We start from the raw sequence: 14,332 nt of genomic DNA, 5'->3' as shown, positions 1-14,332 counted from the left end.
AGAGGAGTAAAACAAGTAATTAAACATTCAAGAATTGAAAGGAATCTAAAAACTTCACAGAGAAAATAAATTACAAGATTTACATTACATAAAATATATTTTCATACAAAGAAAAAAAAAACAAACAATGGTGTATGTAAGATTTTGAGAATAATGTATTATTCCACAATATGTGTACCATAGGTTATACGTATAACATTTAACATATGTAACCAGATACAATCCGTTACATCGAATTAAATTTGGGTGGTGAGGCTTTAGACAACTTTAAAGGCAAGTAGGGATTCAAGACATTTAACTCAGCAACAAACTATTTTGTCTCATTTTAAAATCAATAAAGCAACTTTCCATTTGCTTCTCCTTTTGTCACGAGAAATAAAAAATAAAATATTTAAATATAATAGGATTATCCAGGTTTTGTTTCGATATATCTTTCATCTCTGGATTTAAACCATTTTTTAATTTCAAAAACGAAAACGCACAGAAAAAATACAACGTGGGTGCATCGGGTGGCATTTTTTCTTAATCAAAACGATTTATGAAATTTTTATTTTGTTGTCAACTAGTTATACATTTCAGACTTGTTACGAAAAGTTGTGGGATTTATTAATCCCAAAGACCTTTTTATATGTTATTCTAATATAAAAACGATTTTATGATTTTTCGTATATTCTTAAAATTACATTATTATATGGATAAAAAAAATAGAAGAAATGGAAGACAAATCTTATATCATCTTTATAAATAAATGTAAGAAATTGGGCATTATTTCGTGAAAACAGAATAAATTAGGATTATTTTTTTTTTGCTTTATAACATTCTTAGTTACCCTTAAAATCCCCACTAGATAATTAGAGGAATGATAATAATGGAGAAAGTTCATAATAAATGAGCATGATATATATATACACACAGATAAATACAGACATATATATATATATATATATATATATATATATATGTTTCTGCAATGGTTCACTAATACATGTGAAGCGATGTCCACTTGGTTATATGTACTTGTCATGTGTCACGTTTTGAGTAAATCTTCGTGACATCAAGATTAAGACAAAGGGGATATTTTGGATTTTTTGATATCGGTTGGGATATTTCTATGTGATAATTCGATATGTATATTCCGTTTAAGTAAAGCTAATGAATGTTATGGTGACGTATGGTTCATTGCTTAAAACAAAATGACATATTTTCGTGGAATGCTTTTACTTGTCAAAGAGAATTTTACTCGCAACATTTTTAGCATTTTGCTCATATATAATATAATGTGATTTGAAAAGAAAATTATGAGAATAATACATATTAGAGCATTTTTGGCATTTTCGGATAGAAGAACCAAGAAAATAATTTGGACCAATTTTGTAAAAGTCATGCTAAATGGGATTGTACTTTGCATGGTCATTATGCCATGCATGCCCACCTTCTCGTAATGGGTAAAAACCATTTTCAATTCTTTTAATATTCTGTTAATTTTTTTATAAATATATTTTCCCGGTTTCGAAATTGGAGTAAAAGTTATTAGACTGTTTTTAAAATAAATTATCAGACTATTCAAGGGTAAATCTTATTTGCCATATCAGCAATTCTTTTTTTTTTTTAAAGGAAGATTTCAAAAAATATTTGCATATATATATATATATATATATACATACATACATCTATATACACGAGTGTATGTATATGTCCGTATTTGTGTATATGTATCTATATACGTATATATGCATATATATGTGTGTATGCATATGTATTTATATATCTGTGTCTATATGTATATATTGTAATTTTTCATTTTTAAAAAATCGCAGATGTGGAAAAGGGCATGATATCGTAAACGACCACGTAAAATATCACTGAACAGAATTAAAATCAACGATTGCTCAACAGTTAAAGCGATCACTTTAAAAAAAAAAAAAGTTCGAAGTTTCTAATGAAACTTTTTTTTTTTCAATTCAAGAGTTTATTTGTCAAGCAAACGGTACATGAACTAGTTTTTTCACAGTATTTATGGGATTTTTCTACCCACTATTCGAGATCTTAGATCTGGAAAGTACGAATGTAAAAAGGCCAATAACTGTTACAAATCCCCACCGTAAAAAAGGAGTTACCACTTGAGGTAATTGGGAGGTAATTTAGCCATCCAACCATCAGAATTGATGTAGGAAAGATCGGTGAACTTGGAGAGTTCCTCCGCACTCATTTTCTTCAGCCACGGCACTCTCTTTGACAAGTCCGCTCCCGGCCCGTTGTTATCCGCTTCCACGAACGTCAATTTATGCCTTGAAATCCAAACAAGGAAAAAAAGTTTTTTTTTTCAACTCTCAAAAGTCATGGAGAATATTAGGGTTGTAGAACGGGTTGGTTCGGCTCCCGGCCTAACCCGGATCCGTCTGAATCAACCTGTTTTTTCAGTTTAATATGCCTTAACGAGTTAGAAAAATTCCGACTCAGTCAAAATCGTTTCAGTTCATGAATCAGATAAAAAAATAGAATAAAAATAAAATATAGAAAATTAATAAAATAATTATAAAAATATTAAGAATAATAAAATAATAAAAATACTAATTTTTAAAAAAAAATTATAGATCGTGAACTGGTTGTCCTGTGAAGAGTTGGCTTATCGATCAGACCCTTTTTTTGTCTCATATTTTTTCAACTCATTTTGATAAAAACGATTTGGCTTGCGAACCTTCGACCCACTTAATCGCTTGGATCTAAAATCTTTTAGTCAATCGAATCAATTAATTATGCATCATCTTCTCCAATAGTGGAATCGAACTCAAGATTTTGAAATGGCTTTGGTTACTTACGACCATCTAGTGAGTATGTACACATTGTTGAATGTGTTGTAATGTAAATCCTTACTCATTTCCTTGGCCGGTCCAAGCGTCCCAGCCTTGAGGAAGGATGGTGTTAGGGAAATGGCATTGGTAGAAAATGACTCGAGAATAGGGTCTGTATCCTCTCCCCAGCATCGTCGGGCCGCCCGTTATTTTGCACCATTTGAACACGAACCCGTCTCCTTCGCTCTCCGATTCTCGCCCTTGTGCCACTATGACCCCCTCCGTTCTCGGCGGATATGACGATTTCAGATCCACGTTCAGCGTGCAATCCTGTCGCGAAATGACCAGAGAATTATAATATATGTATGATGTTATAACACGTACACGTTTGTTTTATATGTATAACAGATTATACCTCGTATATGGACTGACCGGAACCCCATATGAAATCGACGACACCGGAAATGTAAGAGCCCTTGAAGTAGTGCCTCCCAGAGCCATCCCAAAGGGTGTCTTGCAACCCTATGAACGAACAGTTGACTATTGCGTATTTGTCTCCAAGCAATCTCACTGCTACAGCTTGTTTTAATGGCTCTTTTGAATATAAGCCGTACGTATTCTATCCATTACAAGAAGCACGTAAATCAATGGATATTCAAGAAAAATGTTTTTCGAAAATTCTACGGTAATTACATTGCTCGAAACTCAGTGATGTTCAAAAAAAAAATCAAAAGATTCCAAGTAAATTCTTTTTTATTCTATGGACAATAGTTTAAAAAACATGAATTTTTCTTAAAGTTAGGTATAAATACACAAATTTTAAAACTTTTATAAAGATGTATGAATTTTGTAAATACTACTATAAACCCATATCCATCCGCTTTGAGATATTTGCAAATTTTACGCAGATGTATGACAATATTACAAAGTTTATGTATTTTTTTTGTAGAAATTTCGGAATTGACCGTGTAATTATATGAAAATATTCGAAAGCTTACATTTTTTATATTATATTTGTCCCTAATGTTTGTGAAAGTTTATCAAACGGTTAATAAAAATTCATACCTCGACGCGAAGGTTCTTTAGGACAATATTGTCGGGAACGGCAGTGAAAGTAGAGCTTTGATCAGTGGAGTCATGGTCTCCCCACGATATTGTTGTCTGTGTATTCCCTTGACTTTCTCCTTCCATATATAAGCATCCTTTATCCTTTGGTATTTTAATTTTCTCCCTGCATTTCATTATATTAATTAATTATGAATTTCTTAATTATCAACACTTTCTCACCTATATATAGTTACGCATGTAATTATTAATTGTGACATAAAACGTACCCTAGGAACTATATGAAAACCTAGAAATGTTTCGATACAGCTCTACGTATTTAGCTTAATTAGCTCAACCCAACCCGATAATTATTATATTTAGTTATATAGTCGTTCATTAATTACATTATAATAAAGATATTTGGAAAGCCATATAAAAAAAAAGATATTTGGAAAGACGTCAATGGTCGAAAAGTGTTAACACCGAGTATATATAATATGTAAAACGCTGCTACATATTTTTGTGATAAAAAATCTAAATGATGAATCAAGTTATGTTCAATTATCAAGGTTGGTATATTAATAAAAATAAAATAAAGAAAATAAGTGAACCAGATTACGTTAAAGACAGTAGTATAGAAAAAAAAAATTGAGGGAAAAGCGTTAGCATTTAATTAGTAATTTCATGTCGAAGTTAACAACGAAATTTTGAAGAAAATTGTAAAAATGTGTTACAAATCGTGTACCTGATAATATATATTAAATGAAAAAAAATAATCTTACTTGTAAGAGCCGTAAGTGATGTAAATGCGAATCCATTTGTCGTTGCCCGAAGGGATGGAGTCGATGGCTTGTTGAATATTGGAGAACTTCCCTTCGTGTCCGACAGCTATGGTCAGTGCCACTCCGTTTGAATCCAAAGGGTTTAATTGGCAATCCATCGACGTGCATGCATGAACGTACAACGTTAAAACGAGTATTACATGCAACAAGCCTTGTCCGAAACTCATCATCTTTTAGGGGTTTTTTTTCCTCTTGTTTAATTTGATTTTGTGATTTTCTTGTGTTATCATGTTCTTATTTATAGTGTTGTATTAGAGAATATTAGAGATATATATGTATCTCTAATATGTTGAGTTAAATTTATAAAAAAAATCTGCTATTTACTACATTGTTGAGTTAAATTTACATTTAAAAAATCTACTATTTGATACCTTGTTTATTAATCGAATCTTTTAATGAAATTCTTTATGCACTTGATCTAACAATATCCAGATGTATTTGGATTATTTTGGCTTACATAAATATATACATAAACTAAAGAAAGAAATGAATCTGCACAAAATGATTTCAGAAAGGGAAAAATACCTGAAAATTCCTTAACTTCTAATTTGGTTTAATATTAATTTATGAACTTATATGTGTACATATTTATTTCTGAATTTGCATTTCTGGACATAATAATTCATAAACTTGTTTAACAGTTTCATAATCGTCCATACCACTAATTGACCAAAGCAAAATTTATGAATTATTGTGTTAAAAAATGAAAGTTTAGGAATTACTGTATTAAAAAATACAAGTTTGGAAATAAATAGGTACATCTATAAATTTAAAAATTAATATATACCAAATTACAAGTTTAGAAAATTTTTCAGGTATTTTTCTTTTCAGAAATAACTAGATATCTCGATTTGGATTTGAAATTAAACCAATGTTCAAAACATTTCTGAGGGCGAAAATATAGATATTGTCTAAATCTAACGTGTTGAAATCGTCGAAAAATATAATCTAATAACTTTGAATCATACATTTGTCTCGGTTATCAATTCGGAATATCTGTAAGTTTTTATAAAAATCGGTTAAGGCACCGAAAAATAATTTACTTTTGGAGCCAATCTTTTCTTGTTTGGTGTAATATCCGATGACTTGAGTTGCAAGTAAGAGGACGGAGGGCTGAAATTATTCTCTGCTTGAATTTATGCGGACTACAAAATCCAATTTCTTCCACAATGCTCAAGAAAGCACAAACATTATAGATTTTTTTCTTGTTTTTTTTATTTGATTTGGAATATTTTCACTCTGTTTATGGATATATTATTTAGATTGTACGTAAGCATATATATTAATATAAATGGTTGATATCAAGTAAATATACCCTGGTTATCATAATAACTAAAATATTTCACAAAAATATCAAAATTTTGTTGTATTATTATACTCAGTACTCACCATTCTCTTACATCTCTCGCGTTGGCTTTTGCCCCTCTTAATATATATTTCCCGGTGAAAATCAAATTTTCACGTTTTCTCTACAATGGTTAAACATTATATGTTAATAGTAATTATTTAAATTATTCAAATCAATACTCTTCGAACGAAATCTTTGTCCGGTAACCTTCCGACGCCGGGGATGACGGAGCTGACGGCGGCAACTTCAGTTTCTTGAAATACTCCGTTATTTCAATCCCACCGCCGTTAACGGCATCTCCGTCATCTCTGGACGGAATAAATGGCGGCCGTGAACCCGCCATTAACAGGTCCCACTTGACTCCATTGAAGAACACGTGTTGCTTGATCTCGCTCGCGCCTCCGTAATACCCCAACCTCTTCGTCGGCTCCTTTGCTAACAACTTTCCGATTAAATCAATGAGTTCCGTCCGATCTCCGACGAACTCAGGCTGTTTATGCAACACGTTACGAAACGTTTCCTTGCGATTCTTCCCCTTGAATGGCGTCATTCCGTACATCATCTCGTAGGCTAAAACTCCGAGGGCCCACCAATCAACCGCGAACTCGTGGCCCTCTCCGCGTACGACCTCCGGCGACACGTACTCCTCCGTGCCGACGAACGAGTTTGATCGTTCGCCGGCGGCGAGACTGGGTACGCGTCGACCCACTGGGCTGACTCGGGCGGATTTGGCTTTCTTCAACCCGGATAATTTCCCGTCGGAGGGAATCAGGGAGAGCCAACGGGTCAGACTCCGGCGATGTCCCCGCGTCGGACTCGGATTGCGATTAGGGTTTGGAATCGGGTTCGTGGATTCGGGTTTGATATGGGTTTTTTTCCTCAAGCAACGAGAGAGATCGAAATCGGTGAGAATCACATGACCGGACATTTGTACGAGGATATTCTCTGGTTTCAGGTCTCGGTAGACGATGCCCATTGAATGGATGTGCTCGAGAGCGCAGATGATCTCCGCCAGGTAGAACCGAATGACGGCGGAGGAGAAGACGCCATCGATTTGACGGCGACGGAGGACGTTGAGATCGCCGCCGGGGCAGTACGGAGTCGCCCAGGCGAGGAACTCGTGGGTCTCAATGGTTCCGATTAAGCGAGGAAGAAACGGATTCGGATGATGATGATGAATCGGGTCGCCGGAGATCCGCCTGAGGACCCGGATCTCCCACCGGGCTCGACGATCACCGTCGAGCTTGGAATTAATGACGGCCTTGTCAACGACCTTGAGAGCGAAGAGAGATTTGGCAGATGGTTCCGAAACGACGTCGTGCACGAGGAATACGGTGCCCATGGCGCCTCGTCCAAGGACCCTCAGGGCTCGGAGGTTATTCAGCTCCAGCGGCGGCGGAGGCGGAGGCGGCGGTATCGACGGCGAGGCTGAGTCCATTTGAAGAGAGAGAAAATGGCGGAGAAAGGGGAGATTTTTTTTTATGAAGAGAGGGAGAGAAAGGCGATTGCTTTTGCTTGGGGTTTGGGGGATATAATTTATTGCAGAGTTTTGTTTTGTTTGGTTTGGTTGTTTACAGATGAAGTTGCTTCGGCGATGTGTTGTAAACTATGTAATATTATTCGGCTTCTTCTTTTTTTTTTTAGGGTTTCTTCTGTTATTATTTCTAGAAACTCTCTTTCTCGTACTCGGTCATATATATCACACGTGTCATGGTTAAATTAAATCTGCGTATTTTTAAAGGTATAGATATCGTTTGAATTAGAACTCGACATTTTCAATTTTCATTTGACATCGATCGGTTTCGGTTTTCTCTAATTTGTAGGAATAGATAACCGGTGTAAAATCATTTATCGGTTTTGGTTCGAGTTGAAATCAAATCTGTTTTGAAAGATTGAGACCGAATTAGAGATTCGAGATTCGTGGAAAAAAATATGAATTTTATTCTAAGAACGAAATCTAACACATAAATAAAAATATAATAAACATAAACTCTAATATTATGGTGAATATTTTATGATACGTAGAATTTAAAAAAAAAACTCAACATTTGAAGATTCGGTATTCCGTACGTTCGGACATGTACACAGTTTTCTCGGATCTTGATATTTCGTGGACATGGTTATGATTGAGAGTATCGGCTTTTGCCTTGTTGACGTGAGAACCGCATTTTGGTTCCTTTTGTCACGGGGATGTTTTGTAATTTTTGGTGTATAAACTCACCATTCGGCGTTTTTTTTTGTAAAATATTATTCAATTTTTGTTTAACTTATTAGCCTAGTAATTAAATTTGAATCTACCAACTATGAAAATCATGATTCAAAACTATAATATCAACATATATTAAACTACTGCTAGTAAATTTATTATTCCCTCCATTTTTTTAATAGTTAACATTATTACAATATATTTTGTTATTTAATGGATGTCATTTTAGATTTTTTAGATAATTTTTTAAAATAATTTTTAGATTTATCTTTAATTAAAATCATCCAATTCTATTAATAAAAATTTAAATATGGATATATATAATTTTTTTACATTTTTTTAAACTGTGAAAAAGTTAAAACTTCGGGAGTATTTATTTATTTTGTTCCGTAACTTAGGATGCTTTTAAAGATATAAAATACGCACAAACTTTCTAGAATATATTTAGAAAAAAAAACAATAATAAAATAGATATAAAGAAATCACATGGGAGCCGATTCTCATTTCCCCATGATCCGTCGTTGAAATTAACAAAGCGGACGTGCATCCCATCCGCATCATGCCACAATCTTTTGTCTTTTTCTCCTAATTTATAATATTATCTACATTTCAATTTGTATTTTTATTTTTAATGAAATATAAATGGTATTTCATCCCTTTAATTTATTTATTTTATTTGTCTATTACAAAACGTCTTACATTGGACCTATATTTATTAATGATTCTATTTAATATTAACTGAGTTTTTTAATTTAAGTTTTGAATTTATTAACTTTTTTTCTGGAATTTAAAACTTTTTATCAAATCCTTGTGATGTCTATTTCTTTTTCTCGCATTTCCTTGGTAATGGCATGTGCTTACCAAATATTTATTTTAAAACTAATATAGATTATTTCACGGGCACGTAAGACAAAATTCCGTAGCTTACACGTGAACACCTCAAAGAATCTATGAGTAAAAAACCATTGCAATAATGATAACGAATAACGACAAGTATACGGTTTAACAATCTACATAAACCATATAAGACTTTTCCGAAATATATATCCACCGAAGCTAGTTTAATGTATTTTGTATTCTTTCATGTATTATCTTTAAAAAAAGTTACAAGAAATTAAACATAAATAAAAAAGAAATAATAAATTCTATTTTTTTATAAATTTATTTTTTACTCTCACTGATTGGGATATAATTGCCAATAGATTATTATTTTTTTTCTATTATATAAATACGTGCTAACTGTGATTACTTTGTTAGGGAGATGATTGACAATTAACAATTGAATATAAACACCAAATTGATGTACACAGAAGAAGCAAATTCTAGTTTCAACAGATTAAATTTTAAAAATGTCTGACAAATGAGAAAGAATTGAAAGAAAAAAAAACATGACTAAAAAATTTAGAAAATAATAATATATTGGATTAATTCTTTTATACAAATGCACAGTCGAATTCAAATGAATGCATAACGAAATTCCATTGAATTTTGTTGACTAAGTTGTCCAAAATTGTAAACAGAAAATTTTCAAAATTGAAATTATTAAGTTACATTTGTCTAAAGATTTTTTATGAATAAAATAATATATATTGTTGGGTTATGGCAGGAGGAAGAGGAATCCTCTAATTCTCTCGGAGAGTCTGGATTTGGTTCGCTGGTTAGTGAACCGGAACGGTTTTCAACCGGCTCTTCTGCAGAAAATGACCTTTATACCATTCGCCCAAAACTGTGCCGTTCCAATTCCAACCCAAGATCTGAGGCCTATTAATGAAACGACGCGTTTTGATACCGGCCTCAAAACTCATTCCGGTTTCTTATCCGGTTTGCAACAGACTGACTGCACAACCGGTTTAAATCTAAGCCTCAAACCGAGCTAGAGCATTCTGATGCGGGCATAACCTTTTTTTTTTTTTTTTGTTAAAATGCAGGCATAATACTTCAACAGCAATAAATCTGATTATATATAGTATTACCAATATTCTGACGACATTAATTATAAATATTAGAGGTGATCCAAAAGTTACTAGATCGAGAATTCAAATAACATGGATAGAGTGTGGATAATGTACAGTAATACACATATTTGTTTGCACTGATAGATATCCGAGTATCCAAGTATTTGTTAAAAATTATGAATTGTCCCTAGTCTTTTTTAAAAAAATAAATAAAAAATTATTCGATTTATTTTTGAAAATTTGGCTGTAAAATAGTAAATCTTTAAATTATCACAATCTTAATTTTATAGAAAACAACTTTTAATGACTAAAGAACTTATTAAATCCAAATTTTCAAAAAAGAAAAAAAAAACAATATACCAAACACCACCTTAATTTAACGATACGTTGTCGTTTTGGGTGGTTTGTTTGTTTATTATTGTTCTCTCTATGCTCCAAATAATGTATGTGGACATATATTATTTCATTGGTGACGGACGGCATGCGCAAACTATTTATTTACATATATATATATACACATATTAACATTTTATTAAAATTATATATTTTTCAATCAATTTAAAATATATATATAGAATTGATTTTATAATAATTGTTTTCTGCGAAAACATTACAAATTCGATATTATTTTAATCTATGACTAATTTTTTTTTATAAAATAATCTATGACTAAATTATTAAAAAAATTAAAAAGATTACAATTTCTTTTTTAAAAATGGACCCAAAAGACTTGGAGGCCCACTTGCACGCAACGCTATATATATATTGGTCCTTGTTTAACCTAAACCCAGGAAGTCAAAATGGTTCTTTCCTTTCTTTCTTTTTATTTTGTTAATAAATATTTGTCTAAATCATGCAATACATTAATCATATCAATAAACGTTTTTTTAAAGAACGTCCATTGGTTGAATCCCAATTCATTAATCTTGCTCCATTAAAAAATATTTTGAAATTTGAATCTTGTTTTAAGATCTAGAAATATTTTTTTTTTACATTTTTGTGTTTATTCAACTCTTTTTATTTAAATTTTATAGCTTTGTTCTTTTTACCCGATGGATTGAAATTGGAAGGGGACTTCGAATACGTTTTCTCCTATGTATATGTGAGAAAAGTGGGGAAAACTTTTAAATTTTATTTAATTTAATACAATATTTAAATACAAGAATACGAAATTATAAATGCAATCGCAGTGTCTTCGCAAGTGTGAAACCGACGGTTGACTTTCTTTAGTCGTAAGAGGATGCATGCATGAAATGAAAGTTTTCATTTGTTTGTTTTTTTATTTAATTTCTTCTTCCTATATTTTATCAGTTATTAAAATGCAAAATTGCCCACGTAGGGTTTTATATTGGAGAAATCATTCGCATTAGAACCAGCGTTTAGTCAAAACTGGGTTGTCTGAGTTTAGACAAGAGATCGTCGATTTTGGCCTGCGTCTGAAGTAGACATTGAAGCAAAGAATCTGCCCTCTCTCGCTTTTCCAGTAACCGTGGAAGAGACCAGGTGGTTCTTGATCTTTACTTCTGTTTCTTGGATGATCTTTAGATTTGATTTGTTCTTCTCTTTGTCGCCGTATTTTCATCTTGCTAGTTAATCACCCTTGATTCATATTAGCAAACCCATTCATCAGAAAAATTGTTTCATGATCGAAGAATCTCGTCTGATTCATACCAAGAATCTGCGACTGTGCTATCGGATTGACTTTCAGGAAGAATCTTATTGTGAATTCAGATTGTTTTCTTTGATACGTTCTGTCCTAATCAAGACTTGTTTCACTTTTGAAACTCTAAGGCTGGGAATGGATGAATGCAAGGAACGGATTCTCGAAGGCTGGAGCTACGACGTGTTTCTAAGCTTCTGCGGGAAAGATACGCGCACGAAATTCGCCGACCATCTCTTCTCCGCCCTGAGAAACAGCGGTATATACACGTTCAGGGATGACGAAGAGCTGACGAAAGGAGGAGCTATCGGCTCTAATCTGCTGCGATCCATCGAAGCGTCTAAAATCCTCGTCGTCATTCTATCCAAGAACTACGCGTCGTCCGTCTGGTGCCTGGACGAACTCTTGCACATCACGAAATGCTGCAAGAGTAACTCCGGACAACTGGTTTTCCCGATCTTTCACGATATCGACCCGTCCGATATACGCAGACAGAAAGGTGCAGTCGCTGAATCGTTTTCGAAACACGAAAGCCGTCACCCGTTGCACAAAGTGCAGGGCTGGAGATCGGCTTTAGAGGAAGTTGCCGGCTTTTCCGGGTGGGACTTGAGAGGCAGGTTAGTTCATTTAATCCTCTAGACCTGACAAGATTTAAGGAATAATCTTTCTAAGATCTTATGAATCAAAAATGTCTTCACATAACAGAAAATGTGGATGTATAATGCAGGCATGAAGCAGAATGCATCAAGGATATAACTAGAGAGATTCTGCAGAAGTTGGATAATTCTTACTTGCACGTAGCACCATATCCCGTCGGTGTTAGATCCCGGGTCCGTCATATTCATAAGCTACTGAGCGTCGGTTCGGATGATCTCCGGGTTGTAGGAATCTACGGGATGGGAGGGATCGGTAAAACAACGATAGCCAAGGCTGCATATAACGAATTCTCGCATCTCTTCGAAGGAAAGAGCTTTCTTGCAAACTTCAGGGAACGTTCCAAGAAACCCGAAGGGAAGATTCATCTGCAGAAACAACTTCTTTCCGATATCTTGAAGAGACGTGACATAGAGTTCAACAGCATCGATCAAGCCGTAAAGGAAAGGTTCCGCCGCAAAAGGGTACTTGTTATTATCGACGATGCTGAAGATCTGAGCCAGCTTAATTCAGTAGCCATAGATATCAGCTGGTTCGGGCCAGGAAGCCGAATAATCGTTACAACTAGGAATGAACATTTACTGAAGCAGCTTGGAGTAACCCAAGTATATTTACCCGAGAAACTAAACGATGGTGAATCTCTCGAGCTATTCAGCTGGCATGCTTTTCGGATGAACGAACCTCCAGGCGAGTTTCTTCTGCTATCGAAAAACGTTGTTCAATACTGCGGAGGACTGCCCTTAGCCACTGAAGTCTTAGGCTCGTTTCTCTTTGACAGAAAGACCCGCGAGTGGGAAAGCACGTTGGAAATGTTGAAACGAATTCCCGATGATCAGATTCAGCGAAAACTACGGATCAGCTTCGACGCACTGAGTGGCGTACAGAAAGATATATTCCTGGACATTGCCTGCTTCTTCGTCAGGATGGACAAAGATTATGTAACTTATATACTCGATGGATGCGGTTTATCACCCGACATAGGATTGAGAGTGTTAATGGAGAGGTGCCTCGTTTCAGTCTATGATAACAAGCTGGTAATGCATGATCTAATACGAGACATGGGACGGGAAATTGTCCGGGAACAATCTCCCAAATCCCGTGGAAAACGTAGCAGACTGTGGGATCCCGATGATGTTATCGACGTCTTGACAAAATATTCGGTGAGAAAAACTATATGCACTGTCCATTCTTGGTCTCATCCTTGATCTGAAACACTAACTACCTGTTCCAAACTTTTGCTGTTCTAATCACAGGGAACAGAATCCGTTGAAGGGCTCAGCCTGAAATGTCAAGATCTGGATGCAGGTTACTTGGATGCTGAAGCATTCTCAAATTTACGGGAGTTGAGATTGTTACAACTCGGTTACGTACAAATACAAGGAAGCTATCTGCATTTCCCGAAAGGTTTGCGGTGGCTTAGCTGGCACGGATTCCCATTGGAATTCATCCCTTCGGAGTTTTATCTACGTACTTTAGTTGTCATGGACATGAGATACAGCAATCTGAGGCGATTCTTGGATGGTCGAAAGGTATAAGTGTATGAATTTCTTCTTCTTCTTCTTCTTCACGTCTTGATATTGCAGTTTCTTCATAATGATTCCGATGCTTTTACAGGTTCAACCGCTCAAGAAGCTGAAATATCTTGATCTAAGTTATTCCATTTACCTTACAGAAACTCCGGACTTCTCTTATCTCCCGAATCTCGAGAAGTTGCTCTTGGTAGATTGCAAAAGCTTGGTGTTGGTTCATAAGAATATCGAAATTCTGAGTGAAAAGCTGGTATTGATGGATATGAATGGCTGTTCAGAGTTTGAGCATCTTCCTGCTG

General features: G+C 34.4%; 3 protein-coding genes across 3 annotated transcripts in view; 1 reads left to right on the top strand and 2 right to left on the bottom strand.

Annotated features, from left to right (window-relative positions):
* Positions 1-1,959: 1,959 nt before the first annotated feature.
* LOC104811145 (probable pectinesterase 66) lies at positions 1,960-4,923 on the bottom strand. Its single transcript, XM_010537750.1, has 5 exons — positions 4,622-4,923; positions 3,858-4,023; positions 3,208-3,411; positions 2,875-3,122; positions 1,960-2,288 (listed from the first exon to the last, which is right to left on the bottom strand). The coding sequence occupies exons 1-5, from the start codon at positions 4,849-4,851 to the stop codon at positions 2,114-2,116; spliced, it is 1,023 nt and encodes a 340-aa protein (XP_010536052.1). The 5' UTR covers positions 4,852-4,923; the 3' UTR covers positions 1,960-2,113.
* A 1,053-nt stretch (positions 4,924-5,976) lies between these two features.
* On the bottom strand, positions 5,977-7,563 carry LOC104811144 (serine/threonine-protein kinase UCNL-like). The gene has a single exon (XM_010537749.2). The coding sequence runs from the start codon at positions 7,465-7,467 to the stop codon at positions 6,202-6,204; it is 1,266 nt and encodes a 421-aa protein (XP_010536051.1). The 5' UTR covers positions 7,468-7,563; the 3' UTR covers positions 5,977-6,201.
* A 4,030-nt stretch (positions 7,564-11,593) lies between these two features.
* The window catches only part of LOC104811143 (TMV resistance protein N-like), a 4,927-nt gene continuing 2,188 nt past the window's right edge, over positions 11,594-14,332 (top strand). The window contains exons 1-5 of the mRNA XM_010537748.2: positions 11,594-11,693; positions 11,982-12,467; positions 12,578-13,664; positions 13,758-14,033; positions 14,119-14,332. Of these exons, the coding sequence (XP_010536050.1) occupies positions 11,989-12,467; positions 12,578-13,664; positions 13,758-14,033; positions 14,119-14,332 (2,056 nt within the window). The 5' untranslated portion in view covers positions 11,594-11,693; positions 11,982-11,988. The remainder of the gene's footprint in view (positions 11,694-11,981; positions 12,468-12,577; positions 13,665-13,757; positions 14,034-14,118) is intronic.

The sequence above is a fragment of the Tarenaya hassleriana genome, unplaced genomic scaffold, assembly GCF_000463585.1.
Source record: "Tarenaya hassleriana unplaced genomic scaffold, ASM46358v1 Cleome19, whole genome shotgun sequence".
Classification (NCBI taxonomy): Eukaryota; Viridiplantae; Streptophyta; class Magnoliopsida; order Brassicales; family Cleomaceae; genus Tarenaya; species Tarenaya hassleriana.
Note: the sequence above shows the minus strand (reverse complement) of the source record. Positions and strands in the feature narration are given on the sequence as shown.